The 22,091-nt window shown below is 41.3% G+C and overlaps 1 protein-coding gene across 1 annotated transcript in view; it reads left to right on the top strand.

Annotated features, from left to right (window-relative positions):
• ece2a (endothelin converting enzyme 2a) overlaps window positions 1-22,091 on the top strand; it is a 96,068-nt gene that overhangs the window by 31,927 nt on the left and 42,050 nt on the right. The window contains exon 3 of the mRNA XM_031743756.2: window positions 16,078-16,361. Coding sequence (XP_031599616.2) covers window positions 16,078-16,361 — 284 coding nt within the window. The remainder of the gene's footprint in view (window positions 1-16,077; window positions 16,362-22,091) is intronic.

The following is a 22,091-nucleotide window of genomic DNA, read 5'->3' as shown; positions in this document are numbered from 1 at the left end:
ACGGAGTTAGAAGTTAGCAGGGAGTGAGCTCGTAAACGGACCAAACTTCAGTCAGGAGAACAACTGAGATAATCCATCCACATTACGAGGTTAGTCATTAATATACTGCTGCATTGCCTGGACTGTAGTTACATTGTAAGGTTTTAAAAACTGAGCTTTAAAATGATTATTGGTAATAAAAACAGAGAGAGGCCGACAGTGATCACTGACTGTTTTTAGGGGCTTGTTGAGATTAAATAGGACAAGATACAAAGCATTAAAACATGTTAAAAACACAACAGCCTTATTAAACGCAGAGTAATTTGGGCCCAGAAGCAGGGTTCATCACGTCATCACTTAAAGACTGGAGTTCAGTGAAGAAGTTTGGCCGAAAGCAGTGCAGTGCCAGCAATGTAAAGACTCTAATCTAAGCTTTGTTTTCATTTATTTCACCCAGGGCTTTTTAAATGGAAAGCAACAGACAGACAATGATACTGAGGTGTATACATGGTGTATACTTGTGTGCATGGTCATAATAATGTTGCTGCTATATTATTACTACATCCTAACCATCTCCATCTCAACAATACATGATTGTGATAAATCAGTCCAGGCAGTATACATTGACCCTAGGGAGAGGAAATGGGACACAATTTCACCTGGTGTTTGTTTGTTGCATGGCTTCCAGCCACTCCAGCCTCCTCCCACAGTGACAAACATGCTTGTTAGGTTAATGGGTCACCATAAAATTCACCATAGGTGTAGTTGTGAGCGTGAATTGCTGTGCATCTCTCTGCATCTAGTCCAGCTCAGTTTATCCCTGATAGGCAAATGTAAGAAGATGAACCGAGATACTGCACGCATTGGTTTTGTATTGTGTTACCCTAGCTTGATTAGTGAGCCAGTCGCTAGCTTCTACAACTGTCATTTGTTCTCTCTCATAACAACAACAGGAGCTGTCTAAGAAGATCGCTGACACAAACACTACCTGTAAGCAGATAGTATATATACTAAGCACACTGACCACTTTCAGCATAAAATGAAATTAGGTATCTTAATGTTAATGCTGATAATTTTAAATTCTCTTCCCTTTGGACGCCTGCTAGGGGTAACCCTTGTTTCTCTTTTTTGAACTGAATGGTTTTTGTCATATTTCAGACTTCCAGAACAAAATGACTGGATGTGCATCAGAAGAAGTGAGGCTGATCTTTGCCTATAGAGCTTCCTAGGGCTACCTTTGGAAAAATGAGGAACCATCTAACCACGTTTTTATTGATATATACTGAGGTATCAATCTCATCATTAAAGGGACAGTGGAGGTCATCAGTAGTCTTTATGGGGTGAAAGGCTGTGGTAATGTAATATTGTTTAGTTAAATGCTAAATAAATTTCGGCTTGGCTAATGAGGGGTGGCATGGTGGTGTGATGGTTAGCACTGTTGCCTCACAGGTCCTGGCTTCAAATCCATCAGTTGTTTCCATCTTCTCCCATGTCTCACAGTCTAAACACATGCTTGTTATCCCCTAGTCACATCGGGGTAGAGATCAGTCCCTGGCAACCTTTGACTGCCAGAGGAAAATGTGTTCTCTGACCAATTGGCAAGTGGTTGCTGGAAGTTACGGGCTGTCGCCACATGAAATGAATGTCGCAAAGATAGTGCTTCAACAAAACCATCGTGATTTCTTTGGTCTTTAGTAGATTGCTTCGGTCACCCATAGTTTGCATGGAAGACAGTGACTGAAAACAACCGCGATTTAGTCTCCAAGCTGATGTGAAACCTGAAAAACAAGCTGGAAACAGAGAACGTTCCCCATCAAAGTAAAAGTTGTGTCTTGCTGCTGCAACCAACACATTTCAAATCGGGCAACTTTTACTTTGAACGTAAATGGTTTCAATTTCGAAACTGGATACAACTTTTCACAGTTTCTCTACCATTTAGTGAGTAATTTACAAGTGTTTGCAGACCAATAATTCATACAAACTATAGATGACCGTGACAATCTGCTAGCTACCAAAGCACAATGCACAATCGCAAGCAAATTTACAGTGCAGCACCATATATGTCTTTGTGACCAATTTCACACAACCACTCACAACTAGTTGGAGATGACTGGTGCTTTCCATATGGCTGCTAACAACTCTTTAGGCCTGCGTTACTGGTGTCTTAGTTTCATTGGTGATTCCTGATTGGCTGTAGGCGTAGGCCTCTTTTTCTCAGTGTTAGTCCTGCAACAGGTTGGCAACCTGTCCAGCATGTACCGCACTTTTTACTCTATGACAGCCGGGATAGGCTTAAGCCCCCACAATGAATTGGATAAGTGGAAGATGGATGGATATATTTATTTATGTGCTGTTTAACATCTTTTTAACTGTATTTCTTGTACATCATGATTTCATATCAGTTATTTTTTGTAGTTTTGGCGTCAGCTCATCCATCACAGCATCAGTGTTGAAAACATTGAAACTCTCTTGTAACCTACTCTCTGCTGTGTGTTTGTGTGTGGCAGACAGAGTGTGTGTGTGTGTGTCACTGGTAGCAGTTCAAGACTGGTGCCAGATTCAGCGCTTAGTCTGGCACTGGCTTGTCAAACAGAGTATGTGTGTGTTGAGACTTGGGACCTGTGTTGGCTTTCTCATCAAGTATGCAGTTGGAGTCAACGCTGCAGCAGAGATGCCTAATAGAGAAAACCAGGAGGGAGAAGAGAGAGTTGGAGAAAGACTCCAGAATACGTCATACCACCCTCTTGCTTCCATCCCCTGCTCTCTCCTCTTTTTATCCTTGCACTTGTCAATTACGCCTTTTCACACTTTTCTATCTAAGCCTGCTCCTCTTCTACATCTCTTCCCTTTCAATCTCTACCCCACCCACTAAATTCCTCCGCTCTTATCCTCATTCATACCCCCAGCCACTCACATCCCTCACTCTCTCATTTCCACTAAAATGAATGTCATTCATACCTCTCTCTCGATCCACTGCAGCCTGGAAAGAGCTGTTCAGCAGCCGTCCAGCTATCTGTGACACTCACAGCTCCTCTTGGAGTTCCTGTTCCCCATGCCCATATAAGTACTTCCTCAAGGCTAAGTTAGTGACATCACAGTGTTGGCCTGTCATGAGGAGTTTTAGTAAAAGGTCACAGATATTTCTTCAGGGAGATTTTCTGTCATTTGTCCTGTGCGCTATGTATCATAATGCGCTCTCCAGTTGGGACATACCACTGAAATTGATATTGTTTCAAACAAAGTCGGACTTCTCATCGTGTCCTCATTCTCACCTCCTCCACTTCAAGTTCTTACTTTTCTCATGGACGAAGAACACACAGTATCTGCCAAACAGGAAGTGGTCATGATTCAGTGAGAACTGATTATCCTTTGTGTTGTGTTGTTTTTGTACGTGTTTGTGTGTATCATGTTGTACAGTCCAATTCATATTTATCTCAGCCACTTGTAACACTGTCCTTTTTCACCCATCTTCTAATTTTCAGAGCTTGAGTTAAATAAATATGGACAGATCTGAATCGCAAAATGATAAATAACAGTTTCCTGATGAAGTATCAGCCAAGCAGCTGGAAGATTTGATGAATCGGTGTGTGTGTGTGTCTGTCAGAGAGTGATGGAGAGTAGCAATGACGCATTGGCATATTGCATGTAGCAGCAGACCAGAGGAGGGGACGAAGCATCCAGTATTAATTACCATCTTCATCCACCAACCTGTCTCAGAGGCTGACTCATTCTTCATTAGCAACTTCATTGCTGTCAGCTGCTCATTGGTGACTGCAAACCACACTATCATGCCAGAACACGCTGCAGTAACCATTCTGGGTAATGTTAAATGCAGCCTAGAGATTTGAAAGGATGGAACTGATGCTAAACAAACACATTCTTTAGGAACAAAAAAAGTGTTTTTAATGCTGCATCATGTTTTTTTCTCTACGGCGTCACCACTGTAATACCAAGGCTAAGAATAAGGCTAAGAATACTGGTTTAAATTTGCCTTTTTAAGTAGACATCCAGTGTTCCTGACACACTTAGGACCAGTTGGGTGTAACACACTGTCGTAACACATTACTGTTCTAATTTAAGTAATCAGTGAAGTTTTCTTTGGGTTTGTTTTCAGCTTTGCTTTAATGATCCACCCAGTCTAGGCACGTAGCTGCTCCTCCCTGATCCTGGTTCTGCTGAAGGTTTCTTTCTTTTAAGAGGTTTTTCCTTCCCATCAACACCTAGTGCTTCCTCATATGGGATCATCTAAACATTGGGATTTTCTCTTACACTGTAGGGTCTTCACCTCACAGTATAAAGTGCCGTGATATAACTGTTGTAGTTATTTGGTGTATAAATAAAACTGAGTTGAAAATATTATTCAGAATTTCATTAAACTTGCACACAGTGGTCACCTTATAAATCTTCACCAGTATTGTGCAGACGGTCCGGGTCACACTTGTCGTTGCACGTACTATAACCTGTGAATTGCACCTTGTGATGGATCATAAGCTGGAAGAGTTAGTTTACTTTTACGTTACTACTTACGTTACTTTTCTGGAGCCTCATCTTGAGCTCAGGTGCTTAGGACGCTCCCTGGAAGCCCGACTCTGCAGGTATGTCAGCCATATGTCAGTGTAATCATCAGCTTAGAGCCGAATGATTTAGAGACTTTTGGAGATTTCTAGAAGGGCCTTTGACTTGAATCTCATATTCAGATCAGGCTGTGACACTGTGACACTGCAGGGAGACATGCTATTTCCTCCTGCAGCGATCAATATGCTTGGTCAGCCATAAAGCTCCCACGGTGGACTGAAACCTGATCCATACTGCATAATCGCACCAAGGTCAAGCAAGAGAGCCATTTACATATAGACGCAGGCACCTTGAACTGACAAACTCGCCTGCCAACCAGGCAGATAATTAACCAGTCAAGTCAAGTTTCGGCCAGTATGAGTATGTGTAAGCGCAGTTTTGTGTGATGGTGGTTTTTGCACTGGTGTGCGTGTGTGTTTAAACCTGTGAATACCTGTGCTTTTTTGCTGTTTCATTTTCTCACAGACGCGGCCTTGGTAGGTGGCTAATTGAAAAAGCCTACACTGCTGTTACCTTTTCTTTCCCCTTACACATAATGTCTGCGCGCATGTCTCTGTGTGTGTATTTGTTATCTTTGTGTTTCCTGTTCACAGCATGTGTCAGACTATTTACCAACTTCACTGGTTTTGGCCTCATTTAAATAAGATGTTTTTTTTCAAAATGTCATTGAAATGTCTATCTTGTTCTAATTTTCAGGAAGTATCTGGAAGTATCTCGTCTGTGTGCCCTTCAAGTCTTATTTTATGCTATTTCTCGCTGATTACCATCTTGTGATGTCATGCTTTTCTTTAACTTACTGAGGCAGTCTCTGCTGAGTCCTTCTCACATGCAGTTATAAGAAAGTGCGTCACAGTAATGTGACTTAATGTGTGAGTTTGATCTGTGATGGAAGGGGAAGAAAATCTCTTGTTTTTCTAACTTTATTGGCATGCAGTCTGTTTTCTCTCTGCTGTACTTCCCTATTTTATAAATGTGTGCTGTAGGTCACAGTACAGGTGAGCTGGACTAATCTCAGATTAAAGAGGATGAAAAAATTGAGTCCTGCAAACTTGATCCCACACACACACATGCACACCTTCAATTTCTTGCTGAATCACGACCTTCCAGTCTGCTGCAACGCCACTGACTGACAGATTAAAACACTGCTACTCAAGCAGCACAGCTGGGGACACGCACAGGCTCAGGCACTAGTGTAGCCTGATGGAAAAATAAATATTGATATATGTGCAACTGCAATTTAGGTGCACATAAAACCGTCTTGTTTGAATACTTAGTAAAAACAAACCAGATAGTCACCTGTGTTAAAAAAAAAGACAAGTCTAGTATTTGGTTGTATGATTTAGAAAAAATCTGTACAAAAAAATACAAATAATGGTAATGAAATTATATTTGTTAATTAATTCAGTTCATCCATCCATTCTCCTCTGCTCATCCATTTACGGTCACAAGGGGGCTGGAGCCTATCCCAGCTGGCATAAGGCAAGAGGCGGGGGTACACCCTGGACAGGTTGCCAGCCTGTCACAGGGCTAATAGTATTTTATATTCACAATTAACCTAACCCCACCAAGTGCATTATCTTTGGACAGTAGGATGAAGCTGGATTACCCAGAGAAAAGCAATGCAAACTCACATCAGTCTTTATCATTGCTAGTACCTGATTGAACCCTGGTTTGCCTTCAGAACGGCCTGAATTATTTATCCTCAGAGATTTTTGTCCATATTGACATGACAGCTACAGCAGCTCCTTATTAAAGTTCTCTTGGCTGGAATGTCTTTGTTTGTAGCTACTATCCAGCTGATTGAGTTACTGCGGAAATCTTATTTCTCTCTCCTTCTTGTTCCTCTCGTATTTCCTCCAACAGACTTTTCAGCGCTGTTGTTTTGAGTGTTTTATTTTATAATTTGTTTCTGTTTTATTTTATACCTGCTTCAATTCTGTTGCAAAGACATTGGGAGTTGCTATGATTCCCGATGGCAGCAAAACAGTTCTCTTGAACAAGACCAACTCAATGCTTAAGGTGGCAATAACCCTGAAAGACAGGAAATGTGGCCACATTAAGGTTACTTTTCTACCACTCATATCAAAATCACTGCAGTGTCTTTTCTCCCCAGAGCAATAGAAAACCCACAGCATGGGTCCTCAAAAAATATTGGGTGCTGCATCGATGCCATACATGGATCTATCGGAGATGTGATGAGACACGTCCTTTCTCGTCAGAGGACATCCAGAGATCTGAATTTGTCACGCGACTGTGTTTGTGACAGAGGATGCCATGATGTGATGAAGAGCGTGCTGTGATATGCTGCAGTATGTGGGCTGTTGATGGATCTTATGAAAGTTTCTTTATTCGTTATTTTATTTTGCAGCCACTTCAGTGGGATGAAAACTGGTAGTCAGAGAGAAGTGGACACAATAGCTACTAGACACGCCGCATGAATAGTTAATTGTCATCGTAGTTATCGATCTACTCGCTTAATTGTGCCATCGTTTATTATGTTGAGGAAGGATCGGTTGTTGTAGTTGTTGTTATTGTTGTCAGCTGATCTGCAGTGATACACCTGACTCATCCTGCCTGTTTGCCCCCCCGCTGGCTCTTGAGTTACACAGCGAGGGGAGATCACATAGCATGATTTGGGCTCTCTACCGCACATCGTCTCTCTGTCTCACTCTTTTACTCCCACTTTTAGTCTCCCCTAGTGCCGTCTTCTCGCCCACTTTGTCTGACAGCTGCCCACCCTTTACTGTTAGTGCTCTATCCATTGTTCTTGATCTCCAAACTTTCACCAGCACAGTTGGTTTTTTGGCTCTCATGTGACCCCGTTAAGCACAGAGAGGATTTTTAAATGTAGCCAGTGGAGCTGCAGCTTCCACCAATGAGTGTTTTTCTTGCACAGGGTTTGAAGTGTAAAGCACTTGCACTTCCATTTTTTTTTTTAAATTGTTGAAAATGCTTGACTCTTGGTATTGTATGAATTCTGGCAATGAGGCATAAATAGTAATATAAAGATGGAGGTGGGCGGCTATCGATAACTGTTAGTTCTGGCGAAATGAAGCGAGAAAAGATGGCTCTCCCTCCTCTTGTTGCCATTTACTAAGCTCCCCTTTCTGGTGCCTGTTGGTGGTTTTGGATCAGATAGAAGCTTTAGGCGACATGCCACAACGGAGAGGCAGATTCATACAGTGGAGTCCTTCCAAAAGTCCTCCATCGCTCACACGCACAGGCACATAGACACACGCACCCATGCACACACGCGCGCTCACACTCCATCAAACAGTCACACTATCACGGGCACACACTTAATTATTCAGTCGCTAATTATCTTGTATGCCCGGTTACATAACTGAAGTTGCTTTTGTGAGTGGAGCGAAGAAGACACTTGTGAGGAGAACTTGCCGGAAGAGCCGAGCTTTTGAGAGAATTTTATCTGGCTGCTGATGCAACTTTTCTGAAGCATCTGAAACTGCTTGGAAAAAAAATAATTTCAGTGAAGAATATCTAAATCTGGGGTTGCTGCAGAGATGGTGTCAGAGAGGCGAAATGCAACGCACACACACTGAACCACACAGCTGTTTTCAGATTTCCACCCGATAACTTATTTGGCTGTGTGATTGTAAGAACACTGGGTTTGTACTTAGTTTGACATACTGAGACGAGCCTGGTTAGTTCACCCAGTTGTTGACTCTCCTTTGCTCACCCTCCCTCCTTCATCTCACACTTTCTTTAACATCTTGCTTTAGTCATTTTCTCAGCTTTTCCTGCCACGTTTCTGTTCTGTTGCTCTTTCATGTTTTCCTTTTTACTGTGACCTGTTTTTCAGACGTCTCTTTTATCGCTGCCTATCCTTTAATTTTATTACTCCACATGTCCCCAGTGTCCTCATCTATTGTTGGCTGAAATTCTGTCCACCTTTATTTCACCTGCTGTTAATCTTCTCCAGTCTCATACTGTCTCGAATTGCGGCTGAACAAGCTTTAACAATCTGATGCTGTTGGCATCTGTCCTCTTACCTGTCAGTAAAATATAAATGGACCGGTGCTCAGTGAGGATGCTTTTGTGCTCTAACTGAGCACTCAAAGCACATTTTAACTGCAGGGCACATTCACCCATTCACACATACAGCACTTTATTCTATGCCTTTAAGCGCTTTCCAACTATCACACACACACACACACACACACACTCAAACTCAAACTGATAGACAGAGCTGGGGAAATTTGTGTTTCAGCATCTTGTCCATGGAATCATGGCACCAACCTTCTTGGTTAGTAGATGGACCACTTTACAGCTACATCCATCATGACATCACCTATTGTTTTGTGGGCTACATTTTCATGCCTTGATTTTGACATTTGGACCGGTACCATCTTGGTGTTTTGAAGCCCAAAGTGATCGTACTTAAATAAGAAGGTGGAGTACTAAGTTATCAGCTAGCTAGATTGGTAAGGAAGGTGCATATAATAACTGTAGTCCTGCACAGATATTATGAAAGAAGAAATTGGCTAAAGAGACCATAACTGTGTTTTTACCAGCCACTTAAAATGATCATTTCTCCTGTAAAAATTGATATATTAATTCAGTTCAGTTCAATTCAGTATTATTTGTACAGCACCAAATAACAGTAACACCTGCACTTTATATTGTAAGAACCTACAATAATACAATAATTACGTAATTACACATGAGCTTTGTCATTTTTTGGGACTGACATCACTGAAGCCAGATTAAAGTAGTCATATATGCAGTTTTTGTTACATGGTCTACACCTATGCCTGTGATGATCTCAGTACTCCTCTACCACAGGAGAAACTGTCAGTGTAGCTTTTTGTCTGATTGACTCAGGCCAAGCAAACACTAGCAGTAGAGATAAACTGGAAAGACTTTATATAAATGTAAAAAATGTCGTTTTATCCACATTGGTATAAGACAACCTTTTCTTATGTTAAGGACCACTACAGTGTCTTTACTCTCAAAGGAACAGAGAGTAGGGTTGGGCGATATGTAAAAATTTTCCAACCAACAATCGTCAGTCCAATAATCGACGATGGGCGATATATGCGCATGCGCAGACTTTTTGATGGGTGGAGCAATGTAATCATGCACAGACTGATTTGCGCGTTTACAACACAGAAGAAGTCCAAATATGGACGAACGAATTCCCCCCCCCCCAAAAAAAAGTAGGGCTGTCAGCGTTAACGCCGTCATCACGATTAGTGCGATTAAAAATTTTACCGCGCTCAACCCATATGGAGCGCAGAATGAAAAAACCGAAATGCGTTGACAGAGACATTTTAGGGATTTTGTGTGCCGCTTGTGCAGACCTATAGTGCCAGCAAAAGAACTCAAACATGGCTAACTTGCATGAGCACGTACGTGTCCACCATCCGGCTGAGTATGCTAGGCTATCACCAGCTTCTGCAGCTCCATCAACAAGGATTTTGGCGCACTCTGAGGAGGGTGCATTTGCTCGCAGATGAAAGAGGGTGCTGTTAAAACAGCGCTATTATTATTGTTATTATTTTCTGTTGACTGCTTCTATTAGCACCATCATTATTAGCAAACTTACTCATGGGCAAATAAATAAATAAACAAATCGCCCTTGCAAAAACGATCGCCGATGGGCTCAGCCTATCGTCGATACTCGATATATTCGTCCAATCGCCCAACCCTAATAGAGAGCCTTTAGGGTAGTTTCACAAAAACAATTAGGTGCTGTATAAATCTGTGACGTTGGCAGGGAAAGCCCCGATCTATTGGAGATTTGATGGAAGAGGTGTTTTTCACTTGAGAGGATGCAGAGATTTGACCACAGATCTCACCACGTACCCACAAATAATAGCAGTCACTCCCAGGGTTGTGGTTAGCACAGAAGATAACTGAAATACAACCCAAGTCTTTCTGGACACCACCTTTCTGGACTCCTCTGCCAGAAACTGTAGATTCAAGGGAGCCCCCACACTGGATCTTTGCACCAAGCACACTACAGTACACAGGACAGACCAGTCTCTATAGTAACTTTATGCACTTTAGATGCTTCACACTTTATTCTTTAATTCTACTACTCTTAGAATATATACTTTTGACCTTTTGTACGACTTGTAGAGATTATATTTTAGAAAGCTGTTGAAGCTGTCTTAATGGCACTAAAAAACTTTGGTCTTGTGTCATCTGCAGCTACCTAAAAAGTCTATAAAAACTACAGAAATAAAAGATTAATGTGTTTGAGTTTGTGTAAAAATGCTTGTCATATTGGCCTAAGCAGTCATGCATTAATGAAGAGATAAGAGTAGGTGCTAACTTGGACTATAGGGAAGATAACAAGAGATAATTGGTTAAAACAAGGTCCCATGTGACTGTCCAAGTTCATTAGTGTTTCAGTGCACACACAAACCCACACACACGTGCCGGCTTCTCGTGACCCGATGCGACCGCTCAGTGAAAGTTAATCACCAACTATGCGCACAACTGTAAAATTTACAGTTGACTACCTAAGGGAAAGTTCTTCTCTGCTTCCATTTCTCTATTTTCATTAAACTAGGCTAACGTATAACATGTTGCTTTCGTGCACAACACTTTTCATTTGTTGGCATTGAGTTGCAGCTGAGCTTTGTGAAGTGTCACCGTGGTTTCAGTTTACCTCAGGCTAGCCCACAGCCTGGGTGTGCGGGGGCGGCCGAGCTCGGTGTTGTTGCTCGAGTGCATGCGAACATCACCTTTCATCAGCACTGGCCACGGTCGCCATCCTTAATGTGTCCAAACCAATCTGGGATATGAATGAATAGTATGCATGCCTCTGACATCATGGAGTTTCCACTGCTGTGCTCGGCTCACCTCAGAGATAGCAGCTTTGATATTTCACACCGCTGGCTCGCTTGCAGGGGTTCCCCACCCACCACCCCTCCTTACCATAGATGGACTCTGGAGAGATGCTGTTTTTGTGGATGGCAGTAATCTTAAAGCTCAAAGGTCAAATCAGTGGCCTGTAAACAGGTTATATATACATATATATTATAAAAGAGCCATATATTTTTGTTTTAAAACAGGCTCTAAATTAGAGTCTGAATCCATGTTGTTGCAGCATTTGCATCGGAAAAAAATTCTGTTGAGTCTTTTTGTAATCAACAAGGTTTAGATTTACCAGTGCACGCTCTGCTGTAACTGCATTATGTGCAGGTTTGTGATAAATGAGGTGCACACCTGTGTAGAAACCTGTGGAAAATAACAGAACTGTTGCCAGGTGTTAATCATATTTTCAAGGCAGTTTGTTTTTCTGTCAGTTGTTTAGCTTTTTTTTTTATTAGCATGTATATATTTTATGGAAAAACCAGCTTAGGCTTGTAGTCTGGTTCAGAAATGTTATTTCTGGCACTTTTTTCATTTTTGGAAAGCCAACTGTGTATAAGCAGAGGAATTTAGTGTTATTCCAGTGGATTAGCTCTGAGGTTTCCTTTCCTGTGGTGTATCTCCACAGCTGTCCAAGTCACATGTTATGTTGTTTCTTGAATATCAAAGGCTTTGTGAAGTCAAACAGGTGACCTGATACCATTGTTGTCTGATAGAAGGAACCACCTCCATGTTTGGGCAACATTTCTCTCAGCACTAGCAGCTCGTTTACTTCCTGTCTTATTTTAAAAAAACACAAACTTGTTTGTGTTGGATTACAGTTTATAAATGGATGCAGAAAAGCAAACAGTGGATGCACTTGAAGTAACAAACTGTTTATATATGTCGCAAACAGATGACTGTTGTACGCCACTGTTTGTTTTTGTATTTTGGATGGAATGGCATGAAACATTTTAAGTGCGGGAGGACTCAGATTTTCCATCACACACATGCACACACAGGACGAGGTGATATGACACCTCTAACTTTAGTCTCCCAGCCCGCCACTCTGAATAATCCAGTTAGGATGTACTCTCTGGCTATCAGGAGGTTTTAGCTGCCTCCCTTCCAGCCAGAGGAAAAACAGACTTCAGGCTCCAGACTGACCTAAACTGGCCTGATGTCCTAAATAAACCTTTGTCACATAAACACACATAGTACATGCACTCGCTAACCCCACCAACATCCTAATCTAGTATTTCTTAACGTTTTCAGGCTTGCAACCCACGTCAAGACAGCCATCATACTTTTTTTTAAATTAATGATTCTGCAGTAAGAAGGATTTGAGCTAAAGTTTTGTGAAATAAAGGTCTCCAATGTGTTCTTTTAATATTCACATTTATTGATATGAGAACCAACAGCCTGAGCTCTTAGCCTGAACTCTACTTTAAGCCCATAACTTTAAATGGTTTATTTACAGCCTCTCTACACACTGAGTATAATATAGTGGCAGTAATCCTGTCAGATTTCTCTTCTTTGGCTGTGTGTTTGCAGGCAGATCGAAGAGTCTGTGTGTTTGTGTAAAGGTCGGAGGTTGCGGGGGGTACCGGCTGATGTCACGGACCCAAAAAGAAAGTAGTGTCCTTGATGACAGCCTGGTAACTATAAATGTCGTGACAACCCCTAGGAATGAGCCGTCATGTGACACCCCATCTTTGGAGCCAAGTGGATGGAAAAAGAAAACATGCACATGAGCGCACACACACACACACAGCTTTGCCTTTGGGGAGACCCCTTTGGAAACAATGTCTGGCTTGCTTGAGGATTTGAGAGGGTGAGCAGAAGTGATTTGATCTACTCAGTAAAACACCAAATGTGGGCATGAAGTGAGCCTTTGTTTTTACTGCATAGTTATTGTGAAATTAGCCATAATGTTTCCCAAATGTTGAAGCCACCTTTGTTTGTGCCTTCTCCTGCTGTTTTTTTTTTAACAGGTTGCTTTATTTATGTAGTCTGTTTTCCAAAGTTGTTGCCTGTTGCTTTTGGCAGAGGCAAAGTGAGATTAAACTTATCTAAAATAACCTGTTGAGGCTGCGTAATTCAACTCTGGCACCTTCTCTCATATTCCAGTCATCCATAAAGAAAGTGTTCAACTATTTGACTGTGACCAGCAGCGTTGACATATTTTCCTCCCTTGTCCTGAAGCCAGCTTCTCGGGGAGAGTCATCAGGGACTACATGGTTCCAGCCCTCTGATATCTGGAACACACACTCTCACGTCTTTCCCTGTGAATGCACACTGATCACAGGTCAGGTCTTTGGCAGCAGTTTCCAATCAGGAGTGCAAGTACATCAGGGCTACTAAGGCAGTAGTCAGGCAGCAAGAATAGCTCAACTGGTAGAATTAATTTATTATTAGTACTAAGAAAACTCAAACTAAAACAGAACAAGTTTTGCAAGAACAACTTTCACTAGGCCATTACAACATGATTATTTTCTTTTTTTTGCCATTCTGTTGTAGATTTGCTCCTGTGCTTGGAATCATTGTCCTGTTGCATGACCCAGTTTTGACCGAGCTGACCAAGCTGTCAGACAGACGGCGTCACATCTGACTCTAGAATACTTTGGTATACAGAGGAGTTTATGGGCAACAACTCAATGACTTCAAGGTGCAGTGGCTGCAAATTATCACCCCACCACTTGGTTTTAGGCGTTTGTGCTGAAATGCTTGTGCTCCACTTTGGTCCAAAGGTCATTGTTCCAGAAGTCTTGTGGTTTTGTTCAGATCCAACTTTGTAAACCTACCTTGTTCTTTTTAGGCAGAAGAGGCTTTCTACCCGGGACCCTTCCAAACAAGCCATATTTGTTCAGTCTTTTTCTAATTGTGCTGTTACAAATGTTAACATGCTAACTGAGACCTGTAGGATCTGAGACGTAGCTTTTGGTTTCTCAGTTTCTCTGAGCATTTCACGATCTGACCTTGGGACGAATATGGTGGGACATCCTCTCCTGGGAAGACTCGCAGCTGTCTTGAATGTTTCCCACTTGCGAATAGTGTTTCTCACTTTATAACCCTTCCCATATTGATGGGCAGCAACAGTTGCTACTCCAAGTTTATTGCTGACGTCTTTCATCCTTGGCATTGTGTTAACACTTACCTGAGTGCAGCCGGTGCTTTCACAGGCTGATAGACAATTAACCAAGTACCCACTTAATTCCTGTGGAAGCAGTGATGATGTAGTTATTTTTTCACCCATTGCTTCGGCATTAAACAAATAATGCCACGTTGTAATATGTCAAGTGATGTTGTTGCTGAAATTTTATTTACCTAATTTTAGGACCTACTTATGTCCTGATATTCAAAACCTAAATTGAAAGAGCGTGGACTTTATTACTAAGCAGCAGGAAAAGTCTTCTGTTAAAACTTTTAACTAATCACAACTGAATCTTAGTAAGCTGAAAGTTGTCCAAACCCAAACATTTGATCATTTTTAGTCCATCTTACAGCGCTGAGGGGGACATGAGATGAAAAACTTTGGGTACTGCTGATTTATATGAGTTTTGCACTTTATTTGGTGCAGGAATTTTCTTTCAATCCTGGGATTTAATGTAATTCAGTATAATATTCTTGCCACTTCAATTCTGACTTTATTGCCTTGTGTTTCACATCTTCTGCCTTCAGGTTGTCTGTGGCTGTCAGTGTGTAAAAATGAATTTCAGCTACAAATATACAACATCTCCACATGTACTGCACACATACACACCAAAATAAATGGCAAATGTGTTTTTAGTGTGAGGCTGCAGACACTTGCACACACACTCAGACACACATGGGTTTTTTCAGGCTGGTAATTAGTAGAAGCAGTAAGGTGATAACAAGCGCCAGCCACACGTTTGCAACCGAGGTGTCGATGCCAACATGCTGCCGGATATCACAGCCCCGCACTTTATCACACTTTCCTCCCTCCCCAGACGGATAACTCTTAAATACAGATGCGTGCTCACGCGTGCTTTAAAAAGTGCAAGAAAATATGATCATGCTTCACGCAAAACACATCTTCAGCTTTACAGCAAACACAACATGTGCATCAACATGGTGTATGTCCCCCACAAGTCCTCCTCCTACTCTTTTCTTTCCCTCCTTTCCTATCATCTCCACCCACTCCTCCTCCTCCTCCTCCTCCTCCAACTGCATGACTTGAGTCATATGATTCAAAAAGGTGAGAATCTACATTCAGCAGATTATTTTCATCTTGTTACCCTTACGTTTCTTTTGTCCTCTTTATTTGGATGCTCAGGTTTCGTGCATGTGGTGCTTGGTGACAAAGTTGAAACCTTGTAGCTGGCGATGATCTCGTGAGTCTGACATCACTTCAGCATAAGCTGCACCCTCTGAACGCACATTTACATGACCGCCCTGAAGTGTGAGGTTTCATACTGAACAACAGTTTGATCAAACAGAGACTTTGTGTGGTGCCTTGGAAGGCTTTATGTAATTACATTATGCTATAGTGATCATGTGATTGTACAACTGCAACTTGAAAAATATATGGGTCATTTGAAACATTGGATTCAGACTTATCCTTTTATGTTTCCTTCTCCCCCGTGCTGTCATCTCTCCCCTCTTGACCTTTCATCTCTTGTATGTGTCTTGCACTTTTCACCTGGCACTGGCCCACTTTGTTTTATTTCTCTTCCACAGGTTGCGGAAACAGCAGTATGAGTGGTGACATGTATAGCGCTGGCTATCATACTATCACCAACATAGATTATTCATCTGTGTGCATCAGGACAATGAGCGCCAGGTACAGTCACTGCCCAGGTATGACATGGCATCAGATGGACGTGCGTCAGCTCTCCTTCCCGGATTCCTCCTTTGATGTCATACTAGAGAAGGCCACCCTGGATGCCATCATGGTGAATGAGAAAACGCCTTGGGAGGTTTCACCTCAAACTGCTTGTTCCATTCACCAAGCACTCACAGAGGTATTTTTAAAAAACATTTCCTTCCAGAGGTTTGATGTTTTGTGGGTTGAGGTTCTCTTGTTACGTCGGATTACTCACCAAAAATGTTTCTGCTTTCTGTTTGTGGGAACCTGAGAGTTTTTGTGAAAGCACACTTGTTTTTCCCACCTGGTGCCTACTGAGAACTCACTACCACTCACCACTGCAGCACTAGTTTATGGTTTATGGTACAGTCCAACCATCACGTGGTAATTTGCTTTCAGTTACAGCAGGTTTTTTTCAAACTTTCGAAAACATGATAACAGGAACAAAGCAAAGATCTGTAAATGAAAACCATCAACATTATTTACAGATTTATTTACAGTTGTAAACAATAACTCATCAGCTGTAAAAGGCTGATGGGTTATTGTTGTCACCCTGTTGGGTGGGTGGGCGGCGTAGACACCCAAGTTTTTGAATATGACAACAAAGTAGGCGAAGTAGGATTTTCAAATTCCTCCCATCGAATCTCGAGTCAAGGTCAAAGGTCAAGCTTTCTGAATACAATAACATGAGAAGAAGGCAACGTATGATTTATAAATTCATTACATGATTGCAGCTACTAGTAGGCTGAGGGGTAGCACTGCTGATAGTATTGTTTTTGGATAGCTCTGGCTCCAGAGGTGGAGCAGGTCATCGACTAATTGAAAAATTGGATATTTTCGTTCCTTCACTGCCCCATTCTGCATGCCAAAGTATCCTTGGGCCAGATAATGAACCCCGAGTTGCTCCCGATATATTCACTACAGTGTGAATGTGTGTGATAGAAAGCACCTAAATGCAGAAAACAGTGAAATTACGACAAAGTTTTATATAAGAACCAGTTCATTTACCATTATTCCACAAGTTGCTTATTCACACACCAAATTAGAGTACTAAGGAAGAATTAGATGAGCAAAATCTAACAATCTAACCGTGAAAGGTGAACATTTTAACAAACCTTTTAAAATTCTTTTATTTTTTCCAATGTGAGGACTCACTGTTTCTGTGTGGCTCTGTAGTGTAGTCGGTTACACATTTGCTTGGTAAGCAAAAGGTCGCAGGTGCAATTCAAACCAGAGACACAAATCCCCTTTGGGGTTAAGTCAGGAAGGACATCCTGGTTTAAAACTGCCAAATCAGACACATGGAGCTACCCACAGTGGTAATCAATTGTGACAAGGAAGCAGCCAAACGTAGCATTCCTTCATATCAGATATCATGGTTTCAGAAAAACCATCAATTTGAAACAATGTATGTTTTCTGTAAGTTAATTAAGGTCAAAATATTATTAGTAGTAGTATTAGTATTAGTAGTATATTTGTAGCTGATGCATGGCAAAGTTAAAAAATCAAACGTAAATACGTCTAAACTATATATTTGTCTGTTTTTGCAGAGCTGTCCTTTGCCTGTTTTGCAGGCCACCAGTGTCGCTCCACACCTATGATGATTTGAGAGCTGTTTTACGGTTTATTTGTAAATGACTTTCTGACAGTGAAATTAGTGGCACTTTACATTTCCACTCCACAGCCCATCAGCGTAGTGGCAAGAAGCTGAGTGCCCTTCAGCTGCTCGCCTCAGCACTAACTGCCACTGTGTCAATGTGACAATGACAATGTTTTGGCCATTTGCTGTGCTTGACCTTCGCATATTAAGACAAGAGAGCTCCACTATTAACTGAAGTAGGAAACTTGTGATTTCTGAATGGGGAAGAATTACTCATGATGTACTTACTGAGCATTTGAAGAACAGCTAAGTAAGGTATAATTCAAAATTTAGGTTAAAATTACAGGTGTATAGAGTCTTACGTCTAACACACAGCCTATAATTACAGTAAATGTTACAGTGGAAAAGGTCGCAGAGTGTGACTCATTTTAATGGAAGCAGCTTGAGAGCACTAAGTAAAAGTGATGTTAATGCAGATTTAAAACATTTGCATTTTCTTGTGCAAAACTTTAAAATTACACACAAATCAACAGCTTTTCAGGCGACTACTACATTAATATTTGCAGTTAATAACAGCGTCATGTGTAGGCTGCTGATTTGAATTAAGCAACAATAAACGATAACTATTTTGACCGACATTAAAGTCATGTAGATTTACGTTTTGTAAACTATGGTTATTTTATTTATTTTTATTTTATTGGACATAAATCAAATATCTAAGATTAAATGTAAAATCAGGAGTGACTCAGAATGAACTATATTACTGTCTGTAGGTGTGAATATTCAAAAACCAAGTGAGACAACATGGACGCAGGTGACCTCATCACACAGCCACAACCCTTCATGCTCGCTGTTATGCCTCCTGAACGATAGGTGCCGCTGCTCAGACAATACCTCCACATCAGCGCTGGTACAAGAGGAGAAAGCGTCAAAACCAGAAGCAAAGAAATTGCTTTTTTTTCTGACATATCATTAAAATAGCTGTAAAAACCAACACACTTGAACAATCATGTCTTCCACTCTGTTCCAACGGCGCGACACACCAGGTTTACAAAACTCGAGAGGTGCACATCATCTAGTAATGGAGGCTTGTAAAAGCGGCTGTGATGTCAATTTTATGTCAGCTTTGTCGTACAGTGCCGTTTGCCTCAGTGATGCTCTACTGTAAAACAATTCTAACTCCAAAAGTAGCCAAACATTCGAGAGCTCTGCCATGTTGTGTTATGTGATTACTTGCAGCCCGAGTTACAATATGTGCTTAAATGACTTCATTTGAACTTGAAGTTTTTCTCTCAATCATCCATCCTGATAGTGAGTGAAGTGCTTTATATGATACACCAAGAATAAATTTTATTAGATTAGAAGTATTTAAATGTCAGTTTTCTCAAGTTATCCCAATTTTTAATGCTTAAAGCTTAACCTGACTTGTGAAGTAAACAAGGATATAGACAGTGCTGTCTTGGGCCCAGTTTGTAGGGACGGTGTCTTGGGTGTTTTCCTCTAACAGAAGGAAGTATTAAAGAAGGATCAGTGAGTGTGATTGGTGGACAGATGGGAGGATTTGAATTCCCTTCTAGAGGAGTGAAGCTGAACTCATGAAGACGCCTGTTTAAAAGCCATTTCAATAAGAAGCTCAAGTTCCCAAGCACCCTTTCCACTTTAATTTTTCTCACCTGCCTCATGCTCGTGGCTATCCCTCTGCTTCATGTTGGTTTACATGTATCTTTGTGAACTTCTCTGTGATCACAAGTACACGCCAGTGTTTTTGTCTTCAGCACTAGTGTACGTTTGCTGTCTCACTCTGGCTTTTATGGGCACAGCCAGTCACGATTCTTGTTTATGTGTGAGTGTGTGTTTAGCAGGAATGTGGGTGGCGGCTTCAGAGCCTACTTTCAATTCTTACAGAAAGCATTTTCACAAAGTGGAAAAAGGGGACAGACGGAGGGAGACGCGAGCGAGAAAGAAAGGTGAGAAAGAAAAGAAGGAAGGTGAGAAAATGGCGAGCATAGGAGAGAGTGATGAAAACAAAGGAGATCCCTGAAGAAACTTTTGTTGAAATCACAGAAGAAAAGAAGAATTGGTGGTGGGGAGGGTGGGGGGAGTGGATGACAGCAGAGGAGAAAGGAATTGAGAGAGGGAGAAAAAGAGAAGGAGTGGGAGACAGAAACCAAGACTGACAGAAAGCTAATGAGCAGTGCGCCAGTGTGAGACGGATGAGAAGAAGGTAGCAAAGGAGAGGGAGAAACTGAGGGGAGGGGAGGAAGAACAGTGCAGAACGCTTTAATCTAAAGCCTGCTTTGAAAGAGATTCCCAAAGATTAATCGTGTCGAGTTAAAAAATAAAGAAATATACCAGAGAAAATAGGCGAATCATGTCACTTCACACCAGCGGATTGTTATTTCTCATTAGTACGAGAACAGATCGTATAAACACAAGGTTGAGCGTAGAAAAGTTGAGGCAAAGTGCAAATTTTGTTAATTATTTCAATAGTTTCTGTGTAACATCCAGAAAACTGGTCATGGACAGCCATCAGTCTTGTTGTGTGTGTGCTTGCACTTTGCGTGAGAGCTAGCGCTGGCCAAACATTGATAAGCCATACACAAGACTGTGTGACACAGAGTAATTAAATTCAGTTTTATTTACATTTTATTTACAAAATCACAACAAAAGTTGCCTCAATATGCTTTATATTATAATTTAAAGACCCTACAATAAAACAAATTAAACTGGGAAAACTCAACTATCATATGACCTCCTTTGAGCAAGCGCGTTGGCGACAGTGGGAAGGAAAAACTCCCTTTTAACAGGAAGAAAACTGAAGGAGAAGGAGGCTCAGGGAGGGACGGCCATCTCACCAGTTGGGAAGGAGTACTCAGGAGGCTGGCTTAGATACATTTTTAGCTACTCATTGTAGTAAATAGCTGGTTAGCCCTAATGTGCTTCTTACTCAGTGTTGACACTGAGAAAGAGTCCTGTCTAAAGCATGTGAGAGTAATTAATGGACTACTGTGCTAGTGCACTTAGAGGTCCATTGCACTCGCTGTGAGGTTATAAACAGTGGCATCTCAACAGCTCTGTACTGTTCATACCAGCGCTGAGTACTCGCTATTCTCCTAAACAAATGATGTCGCACATCATGAAAGCTTTCAAAGTTTTTTTTTCCAGAAAGTCTAACCCAATCTCTAACTTGCTGCAGTTACATCAGGGGATGTGTGGCGGCAGCAGCACACGTGTGAGGTTTTGAAGTGCAGCGTGAGTATAGTGGGCCCATTATTGTTGGCGGTAAAGGACAACAAAGGAGCGGTTTAGTTGGAAGTGCATGTTGGTGAGCATGAAGATCACATCCTTTGGATTTTCATGGAAAATTTGTCCCAAATAGTTTTTATGTTTCGTTTTTTTTAAGTCAGTGCATATCCTTCTAGAAGATTAGTGGAGGTTACATTGAAATGGGTTCAAAAAGGTTTATGCTACAAAAAGAAGGTCAAAAAAATACATGAAAGGCTTGCAGAGAGATTAAATACATTAATATTCTTTAATTGAATGTCCTGTTACATCAACTGTTAGATCAACTCTTCACATTAGAAATTGGCCATCCATCCATTAATGTTCCTAACCACTCATTCAGCCAGAGTAATGGGTTATAGACAGTTTATCTTAGCTCACATTAGGCAAGAGGCAGGATCTGCACTTAATAGGCTGCCAGTGTGTCATGAGGCTCAGGCGGAGACACTGTCAACCTTTCATGGTCACATCCGTACCTAAGGTCAAGTTAATCTCACACACTCGTCTGTGAACAGTGGGAGAAGAACTTAGTGCTAACCACTGTATGCTGCCCATTTGGGATTGTCAGCTGATCACAAATAAAGATAATCTTGGAGTTTAACACTGTTTGAGATACCTCTAGTAAATATCAGGTAAAGGAAACATTAAAAGTCATCGTTTGATTTGGATGTTAAAAAAAAAGAACCTTTCAAAAATAACTGCCCATCATCTAAAGACCGTAACAAAAAACACCCTACACTGCTGCAAATGACCTGCAAAAATATTTAGTTGACATGAGATTATGTCCAGGACTGCATGGTGAAGAAAACCGTAGAACCATGGAGAAACCTGTGAAATCAGTTCCACCACACTTTCCCACACAGTTATCCGATGTAGGACACACATACTGTATATAAAGTCATGACACAATACACGTAATAACAATAGAGTTTTATTTTTATTGCCATCATGGTGACACAAAAACGCAGTAGAAGCTGCAGTTCATTGAAGTGTGAAATTTATTTC

The sequence above is a fragment of the Oreochromis aureus genome, linkage group 18, assembly GCF_013358895.1.
Source record: "Oreochromis aureus strain Israel breed Guangdong linkage group 18, ZZ_aureus, whole genome shotgun sequence".
NCBI lineage: Eukaryota > Metazoa > Chordata > Actinopteri > Cichliformes > Cichlidae > Oreochromis > Oreochromis aureus.
This window is presented reverse-complemented; position numbering and strand designations above follow the sequence as displayed.